This window comes from Staurois parvus, unplaced genomic scaffold, assembly GCF_062004578.1.
Source record: "Staurois parvus isolate SC_StPar_1 unplaced genomic scaffold, SC_StPar_1.0 ptg000207l, whole genome shotgun sequence".
In the NCBI taxonomy this organism is placed as follows: Eukaryota; Metazoa; Chordata; class Amphibia; order Anura; family Ranidae; genus Staurois; species Staurois parvus.
In genome coordinates this window covers 6,415,448-6,434,054 of record NW_028318003.1, presented here as the reverse complement: position 1 = coordinate 6,434,054, position 18,607 = coordinate 6,415,448, and the positions used below count along the sequence as shown (strand labels likewise).

The 18,607-nt window shown below is 42.5% G+C and overlaps 1 protein-coding gene across 1 annotated transcript in view; it reads left to right on the top strand.

The window, feature by feature from the left end:
- MFRP (membrane frizzled-related protein) overlaps window positions 1-18,607 on the top strand; it is an 88,787-nt gene that overhangs the window by 2,242 nt on the left and 67,938 nt on the right. The window contains exons 2-4 of the mRNA XM_089678575.1: window positions 10,621-10,784; window positions 14,301-14,403; window positions 18,096-18,209. Of these exons, the coding sequence (XP_089534701.1) occupies window positions 10,638-10,784; window positions 14,301-14,403; window positions 18,096-18,209 (364 nt within the window). The 5' untranslated portion in view covers window positions 10,621-10,637. The remainder of the gene's footprint in view (window positions 1-10,620; window positions 10,785-14,300; window positions 14,404-18,095; window positions 18,210-18,607) is intronic.

Sequence of the window (18,607 nt, the reverse complement as noted above, 5' to 3'; positions counted from 1 at the left end):
GAAAGAATTGATGGATGCGCTGCTTTGGTTTGAAGATTTCGAGAACCGATCCCGCCGTGGTAACTTACGCTTACGGGGTATTCCGGAATCCGTTACGGATCTCACCTCAACCTCTACTGCCCTGTTTCAGGAGCAGACCTCCGCCATTCCCATTGACCGTCTTGAATTTGACCGTATACATCATGCATTGGGTCCCAAACAGCTGGCGAGGGCTCCAAGAGACATTATTATCAAATTCACCTATTACTGCACTAAGGAAAACATTTTTTTGGCGGCCAGGAGCAACCCAGACCTTAGCTTCCAGGGGCATCATTATCAGCTCTTCTCGGTCCTTTCCCAGATCACTCTGCAGAAGCGCTGCCAGTTTAAGCCCTTCACCTCAGTCCTGGTAAATCGTAGAATCAAGTAAGCATGGGGCTTTCTGTTCTGCCTCACCTTCGACTACCAAAGCCATAGCCACTCATTTGCAGCGCTCGGACGGAGCCCACTTTCTCCTAGAATCCTTGCATCTTATCCCACCGGGAGGTGCTGTACAGAGTCTTTCGCATTGATCTGGATCTCAAGCGGGGCCACCTCATCTGGGGCAGCCTCTGGGAGAAGGCATCTAACTGGAAGAGGGCCCTTCCTCGGACCCCTCTACGGTCGAGTCCAACCTGTTCTTCACTGGGATGAAGTTGTATCCGGGACTTCCTTCGTTGTGCTTCACCGCTGCAGCCTTTTGACGGGACCATGAGTTTGGCCTTCTAGGCATCCCCAATACTGATGATGTTATGTGATTGAGCCCTGCCTGGCCGGCCCCCTTGGGGTTCGGTCTGCGGGTGGGGGATCCCATCTGGACTTGCAGTCTGTGACTTTTTGCCACTGTTGAATACCATGGGTCTTTGCGAGTGGCTGGGTTCATGTTGATGGAACGGACCGATGACTCCCTTGGGCTCTAGGAGGGTGGTTGGTTCAAGTAGGCCCTTGTTTGGTGCTAGGGTGATGACCTTGCTGGGGCGCTGGGGTGGGAGACCGTCTGGGCTGTGGCGTTGGGTTCCTTAGCGGCCTGTAGTCATCTCACTGGAGGGGGCTGGGCCCCTAGCTTGGCTGGGCTTCTGGGAAGGGGTCTCCATCAATAGGACCTACTTCCTGGGGACTCATATATTTACTAATGTGGGTACCTTGTTATGTTATGTTTGTTTTTGATGTATTTATTTGCAGCCATGTGTTCGGTGGTAGAGACACCCCCAACTGGTATCCTTTGAATATAGGATGCATTTCACCATATATGTAATATGGCTATGCCATTGTACATAGTCTCTGTGTTTCCTTTCTCTTTTTTTTTTTTTCCTGTCCTTTTGTTTTTTTCTGGCTTTTCTGTTCTTGGTTTCTGCAGGGTTTCGGGAAGCCATGGACCGGTCGTCCTTGGGAGTGGACATTGTTGGTCGACCTATACCTTTTCTGCTGAGCGGATTACGTCGATCTCACCATGGATTCACGACCTTTGAAAGTACATTCACAAAATATCCAAGGCTTTAATTTGCCTCAGAAGCGGTCTAAAGTTTTTCATCCCCTCAAATCGCAACAAATTGACATGGTATTCTTGCAGGAAACCAGGTTTTCCCAGTCCTCCATATCTTTCACCTCATTATCCCACTTTCTACATGGCCTCGGCTCCTGAGAAATGATGGGGTGTTCTGATAGCCTTCAAACACAATCTCCCTTTTACCTGTGCTCGGAATGTAGTGAACCCCATGGGCAGGTACTTGCTCCTGCAGGGCACCCTCTGGGATCAGGAAGTCACTTTTGTTTCTTATTACGCTCCCAATCTCTTTCAGCACACATTCTTCTGACATCTTTGTACCATCATTTCCTGGCACTCCAAAGCCCTTCTTCTTTTGGGGGATTCAAATGTTACCTTAGATTCTGCTCTAGATAGGTGATAAGCTCGGGGGGACGGCCCCTTCTAACGACTTGGTGCAGGAGGAACACGTGCTCTCTCCTGCAGTCTTCGGGGCTGGCAGATGTTTGGAGGGAACTTCACCCAACTGAGCGTGACTTCACGTTCTACTCAAATCCTCATAGTAGTTTTTGCAGAATCGACCGCGTATTTATGCATGTTCAACAGCTCCCTTTAGTCAGGTGGATATCTATCCCTTCCTCGCCCTGGTCAGACCATGATCCCCTGGTTCTGCTTCTTACACTTTTGGGGTTGACACGGCACCATTTTCACTGGCACATTAACAAGTCCTTATTGACCACCCAGGTCACTGGCCAGCAAATTGAATCTTCCATACAAACTTATTTTATGGAGAACTTGGGATCGGTTTCTTTGGCAGTGCCCCTGTGGGAGGCACATAAAGCCATGGTGCGGGTTCACATTATACAGCTGGCTGTGGCACAGGAGCATCATCTTTCAGACCTTCACTCTCTGCTAGCCTCTGTGGATGTTCGTTGGAAGTCTCACCTGTCCATGGCCCATAAACAAACGCGGGATTCCCTGGTGGCAGATTTGTACTTACTTGCTTCTTCAGAGATGGAACGGACCCTGCGTTGAACCAAACATAAATTTTATACCTGTGCTAATAAACCGGGCCTGATGCTGGCTAAGAAACTCAATTCTATGGGGAAACCCCATAAACTGGTCTGGTTGCAGCTCCCTGCGGGAGGCTACACCTCCAATCCCCAGCAGGTCGTCTCACATTTCGCAGACTTCCTTTCATGCTTATACGCCAAACCGGATCCCTTTCTGGTAGCTCAGGCGAAAGCATTCTTTCAAAATCTACAACTCCCTGGATTGTCTGTAGCGGTGCGGGTGGCCCTTAATGCAAGTGTAACTGTATCAGAAGTGCTTCAAGCTATCAAATCTTTACGGTCCACCATGGCCCCGGGTCCTGACAGCTTTTCAGGTCTCTATTATAAGAAATTTGCAACCCTGCTGGCACCCTTTTTGGCTAGTTATTTTAATGAATTGTGACAGGGTTCTTTGCCTTCTCTGGACACGCTTAGAGCTCATCTCAATGATTCCTAAGACAACGAAAGACATCCAGGAACTGCAAGCCTTTCAGCCCATTTCTCTTCTTAATGATTATCTGAAGATACTGGGCAAGATTCTCAGTCTTCGTATCAATAAATATTTGCGGAGCCTGGTCCACAGGGACCAAGTAGGAATCGTCCCTGGGAGGCAGGCCGGTGATAATGTTCGTAAAAATTGTTCACCTTATACCCCTTTTCCAACAGCGCAAAATTCCAGGATTTCTATTGTCTTTAGATATATACAAAGCTTTTGATTCCCTATCCTGGGAATATCTGCGGTTTGTGCTGTCCTGTTGGGGCTTTGGGGATTCTATCCTTTCTTGGATCCAGGCCTTGTATTCTTCCCCCTCGGCTTCGGTTAAGTATGCAGGGTATTTCTCAGATCCCTTTCCCATTTGGAGAGAGATGAGAGAGGGATGCCCTTTGTCTCCAGAGGTCTTTGTCCTGGCGCTTGAGCCACTGGCTTTGGCGCTCCGGGTGGATTGTAATATATTGGCTTTACCTTACACGGGACAGGAATTTAAGTTTAAACTTTTTGCGGACGATGCCTTCTTGACTATCACTAATGCTTTGACAACGTTCCCAAACTTACAACGCGTCCTTGCGTGTTTTTCATTGATTTTGGGTCTCCGTATTAATTTGGATAAGACTGTCGCTCTCAATATCACTTTGGCCTCAGATTTGGTTTCACGCCTGCAATCCCACTTCCTTTACAAATGGGCTTCCTCTTCCCTGGAATACTTGGGCATTCGCCTGACCCCCACTTATGGCTCTTTGTTTACTGCAAATTATTATCCATTGCTTCGCTCTGTGTCCTCCCTTATGCAGTCTTGTCAATTCCTGAACCTGTCCTGGATTGGACTGGTTAATTTGGTGAAAATTACTATCCTGCCTAAATTGTTGTATTATTTATTGTGACAACACTTCCATGAAAATCCTTCACCCATATGCACTCACCAGAACTCTGGTAAAAACAGGCCTGTAATATCACTCCAAGCTGTGACAGCACCCTTCACTGCTTCCTCCGCATGGGTCTGACCAGAGGCCACCAAAATGTACCTTAATAAAGAGAGCAGGTTACATTGCTTCTTCTCCATCGTGGTTTTTGTTCGTGGCTGGGATCTCCCTGAGCTTTTTTTATTCTCTTCCCCACCACGTAACACACTGCGTCAAACTACACCTCTGCCGCTCCTCTCTCTCTAGTGATATTACAGGCCTGTTTTACCAGAGTTCTGTTGAATGCATATAGGTGAAAGATTTTCACGGAAGAGTTGGCACAATTGGATGCATGTCACTGGTCTACACGTGCATTGAAAATTGTGGACTATTTGATTTTACACAAACTGTTTATATTTATTTGGCACTAAGAACTTTTTTGTAACTTTATTTGGTGTTTATTGTATATATGTTTGTGCATATTATATATTATTATACAGGATTTAGATAGCGCCAACAGTTTGCTCATTACATTACAATATAACGGGAGACAATACAGCACCAATTCAGTTCAATACAAGAGAGTTAGGAGGGCCCTGCTCCTTTGAGCTGGTCATTCGGCTATAGAGCAGTTGGAAAGTGGTTAAAGGTAGTAAACAAAGATGGTTATTAGTAGGCGAAGGAAAATTGTATTTGCTAGGGGCTAATTTATTCTTAAGACTAGGAGCTGTCCTATAGGTGAAATTGGGTTTATTATCTATAACATTCTACAGATGAGGGTAAAATGGACCAATGTTTACGGATAATGCCTTCCATTTTGCGATATCGTTGGTGAAATCTGGTAATGAATCTAACAGAAGTATTAACTTCATTATTGTGAGGTTTGGATGGTTTACCGTGTTGATAAAAGGAAAAAGCTTTTTCCACCAGAGTGGATGGATAACCTTTGTATGAAAATTTGTTTTTGAGTATTTGACTCTGCATGATGGAGTCCGAGGTGCAGTTCTGTCTCAACCGGCAGAACTGTCCCTTGGAAATGTTTTTTATCCACCTGGGATGATGGCAGCTGGTTTAATGTAAATAAGAGTTTCTGGCATGTATAGTATTGTTGGTACAATTCTAAATACAAAAAAGTGTGTCTTTGTGATGGACTGAAGTAAAGGACAGGCTTAAGGGATTGGAGTTACAATGGGCCATGAAATCCTAAACCTGTGTGGGAGTACCGTCCCAGATGATCAGGATGTCATCTATAATGTCCATAATAAACAATATGTGTTGCAAAAGGATTATTGCACCAGATGTAGTTGTCCTCCCAAAAGCTCATGGTCAGGTTAGCATAGGAGGGAGTGAAATTTGCACCCATCGCAGTGCCATGGATTTGGAGATAACAATCATTGTCAAAAGTAAAGAAATTATGTTTAAGGGAAAAGGACATAGCATTGGTGATAAAGGATGCTTGAATAGTAGTGTTGAATGGCAGTGATGTCTACCTCATGTGGTATGGACGTATAAAGTGAATTGACATCCAGGGATACCCAATAATAATTGGGCTCCCAGGTATACGGTGCCAGAAGTTCTAACAAATGTGTGCCATCTCTGATGATGCTTTCAGTGGCCGCTGGTGAAGCTTTAAGTGGCCGCCACAATCGTTCTACCTGGAGGGTTTGTTTGGTTTTTATGGATTTTTGATAAAAAGTAAAAATATGAAGTGCTGTAAAAGTCTCTAAAAAAAGGGGCTTCCTGTTTGTCTATACAGTAATACCATCTTGTAGGGCTGTATTAACTAATGCTGACACCTCAAGTTTAAATTCGGATAATGGATCCTTGGATAATTTTTGATAATTTTTGATATGTATGTGTATTAGAAAGTAGCCTGGAGGCTTCTAGTAGATAATCAGATGTATTTAGAATGACAATACCACTACCTTTGTCTGCTGGTTTTATGATGATGTTAGAGTTATCTGTCAATGTTTTTAAAGCCTCTCTTTCTAGAGTTTAAGTTAAGAGATAGATATCTGGTGCCAGAGGATGATTCACATAATTTAGTGATTTCTGAATAAACTACTCTGTAAAAACTTTCTAGATAAGGCCCCTTGGCATGTAATGGGTAAAAGACAGATTTGGGTCTTAAAGTGGCACGAGTAATAGGTAAAGTGTTGTTTAGATCCTGAGTGCAAAAATCAGAATCTAAATCACTGGGATCCAAAATATCTGAATGGGAATCAGAATAAAGTTGTTCCAGGAGTTCAAGGCATTCCAAATCAGCAGATAAAGGAGAACCAGGAGTGAAACAATTCAGCATGGACTTAGTTCTTAAGTGACTATGTGAAAAAATCTTTTAAGGGAAAAATGTGGACAATTTTATTTAGATCCTTAAAAAGAGAGAATAGATTGGGTAAGGCCTACAGTTGCAAGAAAAAGTATGTGAACCCCTTGGGATTACGTGGAGTTTTGCATGAATTGGGCATAAAATGTGCTCTGAACGTCATCTAAGTCACAACAATAGAAGAACACAGTCTGCTGAACATAATACTACACAAACATTAGATGTTGCCATGGTTTAATTGCACATAACATGTAAACATTGACAGTGCAGGGAGGAAAAAGTATGTGAACCTTTGGACTTAATAACTGGTTGACCCTCCTTTGGCAGCAATAACCTCAACCAAACATTTCCTGTAGTTGCAGATCAGACCTGCACAATGATCTGGAGTAATTTTGGACCACTCCTCTTCACAAAACTGTTTCAGTGTAGCAATATTCTTTGGATGTCTGGTGTGAATCGCTCTCTTAAGGTCAAGCCACAGCATTTCAATCGGGTTGAGGTCAGGACTCTGACTGGGCCACTCCAGAAAGCGTATTCTGTGCTGCTGCAGCCATTGTTTTGTTGAATTACTTGTATGCTTTGGGTCATTGTCCTGTTGCATCACCCATCCTCTGCAGAGCTTCAGTTGGCGGACAGATGGTCGTACGTTTTCCTGCAAAATGTCTTGATAAACTCTGGAATTCATTTTCCCATCAATGACAACAATCCGTCCAGGCCCTGAGGCAGCAAAGCAGCCCCAAACCATGATGCTCCCTCCACCATGTTTTACAGTGGGGATGAGGTTTTGATGTTGGTGTGCTGTGCCTTTTTTTCTCCACACATAGTGTTGTGGGTTCTTCCCAAACAACTCAATCTTGGTTTCATCTTTCCACAGTATATTTTGCCAGTAGTGCTGTGGAACATCCAGGTGCTCTTTTGCAAACTTCAAACATGCTGCAATATTCTTTTTGGACAGCAATGGCTTCCTCCGTGGTGTCCTCCCATGTACTCTATTCTTGTTTAATGTTTTCCTTATTGTAGATGTGTCAACAAAAATGTTAGCATGTGCCAGAGATTTCTGTAGGTCTTTAGCTGACACTCTGGGATTCTTCTTTACCTCATGCAGCATTCTGCGCTGTGCTCTTGCAGTCATTTTTACAGGATGACCTCGCCTAGGGAGAGTAGCAACAGTGCTAAACTTTCTCCATTTGTAGACAGTCTGTCTTACCGTGGACACATGAACATCAAGGCTTTTGGAGATACTTTTGTAACCCTTTCCAGCTTCATGCAAGTCAACAATTCTTGATTGTAGGTCTTCTGAGAGCTCTTTTCTGCGAGGCATGGTTCACATCAGACAGTGCTTCTTGAAACCAGTAAACCCAAAACAGGTGTGTGTTTTTTAAGGGCATGACAGCTGTCAGCAACACATCCAATATCATCACACTGATTGAATCAAGGTTGGCTCACTCCTGGCTCCAATTAGCTCTGAGAGAAGTCATTAAGCTAGGGCCTCACATACTTTTTCCTCCCTGCACTGTGAATGTTTACATGTTATGTGCAATTAAACCATGGCAACATCTAATGTTTGTGTAGTATTATGTTCAGCGGACTGTGTTCTTCTATTGTTGTGACTTAGATGACGTTCAGAGCACATTTTATGCCCAATTCATGCAAAACTCCACATAATCCCAAGGGGTTTACATACTTTTTCTTGCATCTGTATGCTTGAGAAGGGAGCGTGCTTGCCATCCATTGGCTTCACACATGCTCCGAAACACATCACATTGTATGCTGGTCCTCTCCGTGTCATCACGCTGATGCTGACGTTGCGCTCCAAGGTGCGTTCCATCGCCCATCTACTGAGAGAGACACACACAAGCCAGCCAGCTCCCTCCATCCAAAGTCTCCCTAAGCACGGATCGCAGCCCACCCAGCAAGGACTTCTCCTGCCACTTCATCATGGATGACCCTTTTTAAACTTTCACCATGAGAGTTTTTATCTGTTGTTCCTTATACTGCACTTAGAGGCGCTTTTTCTTTTTCATTGTGTCTTACCCAGAGCCTGCTACAGCTACAAGAGCATGCCCTACTGCTACACGGACTCACATACATTGAACTTTAATATGAACTTGAATATGTGCCTTTATTTTGTTCTTTGGCACTTTGATTCTGGGGAATTAGTTGCGCTGATTTTTTTTTTTTTGTTTAAAGTTATGTTAGTGACAGCTAGTACTACCAATTACCTAGCAATAGCAAATGTAGCAGTCAATGTTGCATAGCAAATGTAACCCCCTGCTATAAATGTCTAAGGCAGGATGCTGAAGCCAACACAAGATGGCAGTGTCCTGTAGAACAGTAGCACAGTTTGAGACAAGTGATTTCTCTGAACACTGGGAGAGCCAAGAGAGAGTAAAACACAGATCTCGTGTATAGAAAGGACCAAAGCATGTCCTTGGTAAGGAAACTGCCTCCGCTAAACGCTGATATGTTTGGTGGCCCTGATCCTGCTTCAGTGACATCATCTTGTCTTATAACCTCTCCTATGGCTGGCTTTTACAGTCAAAGACTGTTGGGCAATTTGTGGCGAGACCTGGTGGTTCAGTGGATATTATACCTTGGTGATATGTCTTGACCAAGTCACTTTATTGTAAGTGCAATTTTTTATGATTTATTTAAAATTTTCTATAATATTAAAGAGGTTTAATATGCACTATGCAATTAACTGGTTTTATTTTAATTGCTTGCATTTACATGTTGCCTTTGGATAGGTAAAGAGCTTGCAAAGATACTCAGAGCAGTTTTGGCTCCAGTGAAGCACCGTACATATGGAGAATAAACATGTTTCAACAAATAGAAGGTCTTTGAGGACACAAACCCTCCTGATATGATGTTGAACAAAATGGACATGGCATGGGGGAGATGGTTAGGGATACAAGGCCACATGTGGAAACCCTGGAGACATCATCCCAATGTCAATTGTTAAAGCAATTTGTGCAGACTACCAAAAGCTCATGCATTGTCTTAAACTCAGGTTATATCTCAAACTTGTGTAGTGCTACCCCCCCAGGAGCTGCTTGGTAGATTAGGTTCTGTGTTCTTGCCTCACCTCTGAGAACAGCCTCAGCTCCACTGACACACCAGGTTAAGCAAATGGATACTGTACTGCTACTGGGAACACAAATATAGATATCCTGCACCCAACTAAGGTCTCATATATAAAAGAAGACATCAGACTTGTTAGTGGTAAATGAATCCAATATATTGTCAGAGGTTGCAGTAATAAGCAGTATGCACATAAATGAGTAAAAAAAAGGATTAGTATATTCACAGTCTGCTAGACAATATGTTCACTAGGCTACAGCAACATAGAATGGAGTTCTATGTAGCTAAACTAGAGTAGACCTGGCAATCCACAAAATCAGAAATCAGCAAAAAGTAATGGCATTTGAACCATAAACAGCAATGGTAATACTATGATAAATCCTCTGTAAATAGTAGGCTGTATCCACTTTAGAGTGCATTCTATATGAATGGTAGCAATAAAATTTAAGACTCTCTAAAGAGGGTCCTCTAACTAGACAATAGGCAAAGCTCTTGTGAAGTAGCTATCTGATTAAACAGTCTTTATCCTCAGATATTCAACTGGCTAGCATTGGGGCCTAGTTTTTACAGTGATGCACATGAGTACAGTTCCAGGAAAGTCTCTATTCAGTAAATAATGCTGCTTGACGTCCAATCCCTTTGTGCTCAGTCTCTGCTAGCAGCAACAGTTTATTGGGTGCAGCGTCCTCTCACAAGTCCCAGAGATACAGCAACAAGGGTTTCACTGTTCAGATGTCTGCTCACTTCTGGATCTGCCTGAAGCAACTCTGGTCCTCCACACATGGCCACAGGCTTGTGGCAGATTGATGTGCACACAGGACCAACGATATGTACACCTTGGTCTCCTCACAGCAAAAATAGGGTGCCTCTGTATTCAGCCTGTGAAAAATACAGCTCTCTCTCTCTTATATACCCGGTTCGCATTGGGAATTGTAGTAAATTCATCATAGACTGCCATAGTAGAATTTCTTTCCTGAACTTCATCTCTCATGATTCAGTGCTGCCAACCATCAAGTTTCCTGAGTTCCTTCTGCTTGTGGATGGAGGTGAGGTAGTGTTAACCCATTCAGCTGAAGTCCATTGGAAACGCATAGAGCACAGCAACACAATGTCCTAAAAGACTCTCTCTCTAGTTTAGTACCTGGCTACAATTGTCGTTTCTGTTATCTGCCATTTATCTAAATTTATTATCTTTAAAATAATTGCATGTGTAAGTATCAGCATTGGCCTTGATAGTATTTTTAAACTATTTCTCCCAATAGAATCCTTGTGCATCGTAATGACAATAACTCAGCATATCAAAAGCTGTGTATCTATGCATCATTTAAAGCCGGAACCAGGACCTGGAGATACAATACTGATACAACAAGAACATTCCCTGAGTGAGAACACCTGCGTCTCTCAACATGTGCGCTCTGAGGACGAGGTAAACGATAAGCAGAATGTTAGCCTACAGTTCAAATAACTACTTACTTAATAACCGATCTACTCTCCAAATCCACCTAGCATGCTTTGAAAGCCACCAGTTTTGGTCATTTGATGCCAACAAATACTGTACTGATATATATATATATATATATATATATATATATATTTAAATATATATATATATATATACACATACTTTTTTCCATTGTTTTCTAGCAAGAATTTTTGCTATGAATCCCAAGCTATAGAAGTTTGTTTGAAATATTGCACTTCTAGTGACATAATGGGGTATATTTATAAAAAATGTGCTTTGCGAATGTCTAAACATTAGTGGAAGCATAGTGAATGATACCTACAATGTTTGTAATATGTGTGTAATAGTTTCTTTGGTGCCTTTCCCAGGGTGAGTGTGTCATTCAGTAACATTCAATCCTAAGAGAAAAATAGCCATATGAACATTCAATGTAATGTACAGCGCTGAGCAAACTATTGGCGCTTTATAAATACTGTATAATAATAATAACTATGAGAGTTATCATTCACCAATAGAGAAAAGAGTCTAATACTATAACCTAAGAACATTTGACCAGCAGGGGAAATAATGAGGTAGACATCTGCACAGTCTGAGCAGTCTATGGAGATTCCTGTGCAAACAGCCAAATGAATGGGTGTTCAGCTGTTCAGCTGAGCGATTTCTGACTGATAGGTAAATGTAAACAAACAGCAGGAATAATTAAATAAAATTTGGTATGATTCAGAGGGGGGGGGGGGGGGTAGTGAACTTCCCCTTTCCTGGCCACCCAGGATGCATGCTCGGACAAGGGTCTAGTATGGTTTTTGGCAGGGATCTCTTCCTATTTTTTAAAATTAATTTTTTATAAACCAGTCCCTAATTGTTTATTGCCCATAAGTAAATTCTGCCTAATTAATTACATCACCCCCTACAGCAGGGGTATTGAATTCAAATTCATGGAGATCTGACCAGTAAAGTTTCCTTCCAGCATAGGTATGAACCACATTTTTTTCAGCTCTCTTCCACTATATCACAATCCTTTACATCAGTGTCCTCAGTCCCCCCCCCCCCACACACACATCACAGTCCCCCACTTCACATCAATTTCCCCTTCATGGTAGTGTTCTCAGGCCCCGTGCACATTACCCCCACTTTACAATAGTATACTGAACCCCCTTCACATCACGCACCCCCTTTATTCACAGCAGTGCTCAACCCCCCTTCAAATCATTACCCTGCCCCACAGTACTGTCCTCTGCCCCCTTCACATCCCTCCTCTCACAGTACTGTCCTCTGCTGACTCCACATCAACCCCCAACAGTACTGTCCTCTGCCCCTTCACATCTCCCTCAACAGAACTGTGGCCCCTTCACACACACCCCCCACCACAGCGCTGCCCCCCTCTACATCTCCCTCCACAGTAGTGCCCCCTCTCACATCACAAATCCCCCAACAATAGTGTGTTCTGCCCTCTTCACATCAAACACCCACCCCACAGCATTGCCCCCTAAACATATACCCCCCAAGCACTGCTCCTCTCTTACATCACAATCCCCCCCAATAGTATGCTCTGCCCCCTCATCTCAACCCCCCCTCCCCCACAGCATTGTCCCCCTTTACATCAGCCCCCCAATGCCCTCTTAACATCCACCCTCCCCACACAGCACTGCCCCCCTTCACATCATACACACACAACCAGAGTAGTGTCTTTTGCCCCCCTTCACTCTCTTACCTTAGACAGAGTGGAGAAGAACATTTCAGGAACAAATGTGGGAGGCACAGCATTGAATGGAGTGCGGGAGCAAGAGCTGCCGGGTTAACTTTTTTACTAACCAGCAGGTGATTGGCTGCTATGACCACCCTGCAGCCAATCACCTGCTAGTTAACTTGAAAAGTTACCCCGATAGCTCCCGCACTCCTAAATGGCATGATTGTGGGTCCAGATAGAACAGTGGCTCAGTCCGGATCCGGACTGTGGTCTACGATTTAGTGATGCCTGCTCTACAGGATAGTTGTAACATGACAAAACCCAAAACCTGACATCCCAACCTCTTGATGCCTTGGCCATGTACCAACTCAGACACTTACTAAGAACCATACCAGGTAGAGACTCACTCACTAGACCTACAACTTCATTCAAAGATTTCTACAGAGGTACATTCCTGGCAACCCACCACCTTATATAAACCTCTAATCAACCCTACTAGAGGATTTTACATATGATATAATAATGCATTGTCAATGCATTACTCAAACAAAATCAGTGAATGCGGTATGTCCTCACAAAGTGCTTGTTCGCATCAGTGGCCACTTCAAAAAAAAAGCAGAGTTTATCCTGCACCACTGCACACCACTGCAGAGCTATGGAGTGAACTAAGCTCGTAGGACTCAAGAAAAATTGCCTTGTCTATCCGATGGAACTGCATTAAACGAGGCTGCCCAATGCAGTTGTATGCATATTGTGTGAATGAACCCAAGCAAGTATTCGTATGACTTGGTCAGTACTATTATCTTGCTATGTGCAGAAGATGTAAATGTTCTTTTCATGCTTACTTGAGTTTTTCCATGTATTCTGTTTTCTTCTTCCCACAACCCAAAAAATAGGAACCTCCCAAATTGTATCTAATTTGTTTGTCTGTGTGACAGTTGTAGGGGTGTTTTATCCTATACTATAAGGGGTTAAAGGCTAAGTTCACCTTTTTTTTTTTTTAAATTCCAGCTTCCCAATGTACCCATATACCAATATGCCATTAATGCACTTCTGTTGCAGAAAAGAAAAAGCTCTTTCTCTGTCTTTTAGGACAGGCCTCACCTCAGCCTCCAGTGTGTTCTATAAAAAAACTCCTCCAAAACTTCCTACTCTGCCATGAAGTTTGGTATTTGGGACATGAAAACTGTTAAAAAGAAGCAGTTCACCAGCTGACCTCATTACCAACACCCTGCACCTGTCTTCCCCCTCCAGGAGATTGCTCCTACCCAACTCTGTACTCCCATACAATCATTATCAGTCTATATATCATTGTCTGTTTCCACAAAATACACAGCCAGTGATTGTTTTGTATGGTACCTTCATTTTGCACAGAACGTTCATTTGGCAGAGTGTACCGGAGCTGAGCGATCACATCACAGGAGAGGTATGTCCTTAGAAGTCTGTAAAGCTCACCATACACTATACAATCTGATTCTACAACCTCCTTTAGGCCTGCCATCAGCTATGTAGTGCATGGGCCTGCCTGATTGAATACAGAGTTAGCATTTTTTTAAATTTCAAGCAAAAAGGTGAAAATTGAAAGCTGCCATGGACAAGGTAACTGGGAGATATGCATATTGGGCTTGGGCAGAAAAGACTTCTATTTATGAAAAGTGAAATTCTGCCTGAAAAGGTGAACTTAGTCTTTAAGGACTAGTATGGATGTCCAATGTATTTTGGAAAATGGTAGAATTTGTTGGCTTTATATAGATAAGTAAACACAAAATAAAGTGATCTTCTGTCTCTGATAGGTGATGTTCTGTAACCCTGACTTTGACAATGGAACAGAGTTCATTTCATCAGGAGCCTTTACAGACATAGATTTTGTCACACGATCCTTGCAAGTCAGTACTGGTAAGAAAAAACAACAATTTGACAGAAAAGTAAATTGTCTTACCCATCAAACTGCAATTTGTTTTGCTTTGTCTAGCATAGTAATCCCTTTTTAGAAATCGCACTGCACTGCACGGAATCACATGGTGCTACGGCACTATGCAGTTTAGCGCACATGAAATCGTGCTGTGGCTGCCAATGCACAGGGGTGCCATTAACAATTAAGGGCAGCCCAGCGCATGTGCTACAATGCAGGACATTTATTTGTGTGTTGGGAACACAAGTGACTTTGCAAGCATTCCCCACCCACACAGATGTCAACCTAGCATTACCAAATAGTCATCTGCCTGAAAAAAAGGAAATGCTGGATATAGAGGTGCAGTGGTGTATTTAGGTCTTGTGCTGCCCTAGGCAACACAAAAATTGGCGCCCCCGCAGAGAGAGCCCGACATTGACCAACAACACCCCTGCCTCCCACCAGAGAGAGCCTTCCACTACCACTGCCCCCCATACACCAGCCACCATCCCCCACGGCGAGAGAGAGAAAAACACTCACCTTCACAGCTCCGGACATCCCCAGGAATGAGAGTCGGGCTGTGCATACACCATCATGAAACCTGCAAACTCTCTCGGAACTAAACAGGTTCCCATGCTGTGTGTCCCCCTTCTTCCAAGGGGCAGTGCTGCCTCCCCTGAAAAATGCCACCCTAGGCAAATGCCTTGTTTGCCTTGTGGTAAATACAACCCTGTATAGGTGCATGTGACTCACTCCATGTGACAGTGCTAATCCAATCACCAGGCATCAGTGCTTAACATAGAGAGATTCCCTAGTTCTGTGTAAGTCATAACTTGTGTAAAGTATTCTTTACACGGGTGACTTGTCCCGGAAGCTATAAGCTCCTGCACTGTCAAAGCACAATTTTACTTTAAACTCTAAAATGTAAATATTTCTTAGCACAGTAACAAACTAAAACCCCAAAAGTATGTCAAAACTGTACACTAACCATTTGTTTGAATATTATGTATAATCATATATAATATACATAGAAAATATTTGTAATTCTGTACAACCTTTGTGTCAATATAGCAGTTAACGGCTGTTAAAAGAAGGTCTACAGCTCTGCCGCTTTCTGTGTCATCCGAGTGCCTCCAGCTTGTTCAATAAAACTGGCCATACACTAGTAGAATTTCATTAAAATGTTTCAGTTTAGGATAGTGGTGCACCGAAATGAAAATTCTGGTGCTGAAACCGAAAATACAAAATGCATTTGGCCGAAAACCGAAACCGAAATGCGCAGTTATTAAAAATGAATATACATTTTTTGGAAAAAAATACACTTTGATTAAAAAAACAACAAAAACAATATATACCCCAATTTTTTGTACAATATGAAAGAGGATGTTACGGCGAGTAAATAGATTCCCAACATGTCACGCTTTAAAATTGCACACGCTCGTGGAATGGCATGAAACTGCAGTACTTAAAAATCTCCATGAGTGATGCTTTAAAAATGTCTACAGGTTAGCAGTGTAAAGTTGCAGAGGAGGTCTAGTGCGAGAATTATTGCTCTTGCTCTGACGTTCGTGGCGATACCTCACGTTTGTGGTTTGAACAGCATTTACATATGTGGGCATGGCCTACATATGCGTTCACCACTACATGTGAGCACGGGGGGACGGGGGCACTTTAAACTTTTTTTTTAATTTGTTTAATTTTTTGGGGGGTTTTTTTGCACTGTCCCTTTAAAAAAAGGTTTAATCGCTTTTTTTCTTATCAGAAGAAATGCAGGCATCCCTTGTGATAGAAATAATTAGTGACAGGTCCTCTTTATGGCAAGATATGGGGTCAATAAGACCCCACATCTCTCCTCTGCAATGTAAAGCATTGGATAAAAAAAAGCATTGATCTAGTGCTTTAAAAAAAATGGCCGGAACCAGAAGTGACATCGCTCCAGTCCTTCAAGGGCATAGAGCTGAGTGGAGGCCATCTCTCCTTCACTCATCTCTATGCCCAGTCTCAGGATTGCTCAATGGTTTTTAAGGTAAGGGCTGAGAACTACCGAGTGGTGGCTGGTGGGGGCAGCGGCAGGCGGACAGTGGCGAGGGGCGGGCGGCAGTGAGGAGCGAGGTTTTTCCGGCACCTGCATTGGTGCTTTTTTTTCATGACAGCCGAAAGGGGTGTTTTCAGTCAAAGTGTTTTTGCCACTGACATTTCGGTGCATCCCTAGTTTAGGAACATTCATTCAATTTGGGGAGTCAAATTAACATTCATTTTCAACCACAGTAACAAGACAATTCAAAGGAGCAGGATGGATTATTTTTCTCAAAAAACAACTTTCTAACAGTGATTGCATTTTCATTTGAGAAATTACATTGTAAAATTGAATGTTAAAAGCAAATTAAAATATCGAAAAACATTTGTCAAGTCGTCAAATCTACAAAGAATTTTTGTACGAATATTCTTGTGAATGCTCGTTCTGAAATCTACTAGTGTATGGCCAGCTTAAGCTATGAATAATCATCACTACACTGTCATAGGTCCTCCATCTGGCTTCTGTTACTTCCCACTCAGACGTGTATTTATTAAAAATCTGCATAGCAATTCACACAGTGAAAATGCGTGTACATTTGTTCTGTGGAAATGGGGCAAAAATAATTAGTAGCCTACTTCAAGTGCTGGGCAAATGTTTTATGATACTCAGTGCCATCTAGTGGCCAAATGCAGTATTTTCCATTTTAAATCAATGAAAAACAATCACCAAGCACAATGACCTAACATTTGTTTTCTTTGTTTTTGTTCTTGTTTTTTTTTGCCCCATTCGCACTGAATGAACATACATGGACTTTCACTAGGTGAGCCATTATGCAATTTAAAAAAAAATAAATATACAGTATGTGAATATGTCAGAATGGGTGCACATTACAATTTACATAATAAACACCAGTGTTTTCTAATTCTCATGTGCAGTTTTAAATCTGTTGTAAAATCATCCTAGTTGATCCATCCCCTCCATGTGATGATAGATAGATAGATAGATAGATAGATAGATAGATAGATAGATAGATAGATAGATAGATAGATAAAGTAGAATGAGACAACCACGCTTTGTCAGGCAAGGAAGATTTATTTGCAGTTTTTTTATTTGATTTGTTTTAGAAGGGCACAGCCCACTTTTCTCAAATTTACAGACTAGTAGGCAAGAGGGGAGTTAAATTTTTTTTTTTGCAGCTCTTGGGTGAGATGCTTGTCGAAACCCTGTGAACCTTAATCAGGGTACATCCCACCCTGTACTGCAACACAGCATATGAATATACTACATAACAATACATTTCTAATCAGACAATAAATACATTCACTCAGCCATATGATGCTGAATGTATTGTGTGGAGATGGGAAGTACCCTAACCAAGAAACAACCTACCCCAACATCCACACCATCATATGACCATCTGACAATGGTGGAGCCATAGTTGTTCTTTACCATACTTGCTGCAGCCATGTGCTAGTATCTCAACTTGCTAAAAGAACTATTTACAATAATGTATCCAATGACCTCACATTTTGGTGGGTAATTTATGTTAGCTGGAGTTTTCAGCAAGGGAATTTAAGAGTCTGCGCTGGTCATTGGACAGGTATATGTTTTTCTCTGGTGAAAAATCTGAATCTAGAAGCAATGATCTCAGTGTAATAAGAATAATTGTGCTGTCTTTAGTTTCTCTACAGAGTAGAAGGCCTCATCATAATCGTCTTACTGCACTCGTCTTCATAGCAGTTATCCTGGTTGTTGTGTTGATTTTCAGTCTGACACTTGGAATTGTGATGTCTAGTGAGTATCTTAATTTGGATATATTATTACAATTAGTGACTATTTAACTGTTAGCATAACTTGATTGTAGAGATGCCTGCAAGTGTAAGGCCCCTTTCACATGAGCAAACCAATCGGGTCTGCCTGTCCATATTTCAGGCAGACCTGATCGAACCCTCCATTGTCCTCTATACAGCAGCGGGTCTAAACGTACATGTGTCTGTTTCCACCCGTCTACATGAAATCCACTAAAAAAAGACAGATGGAGATGGCAGTTGGGTGCAAACAGACAGCCATTCCGTTTACATATGACTTCCCATTGAGGAGAGTGAGCTGTGTCTCTGTCTCTTATGCGGACCAGCCATCTGCTTGCACAGTAGGACTCAGCACACATATCCCCCACTGAGCAAGCAGACACC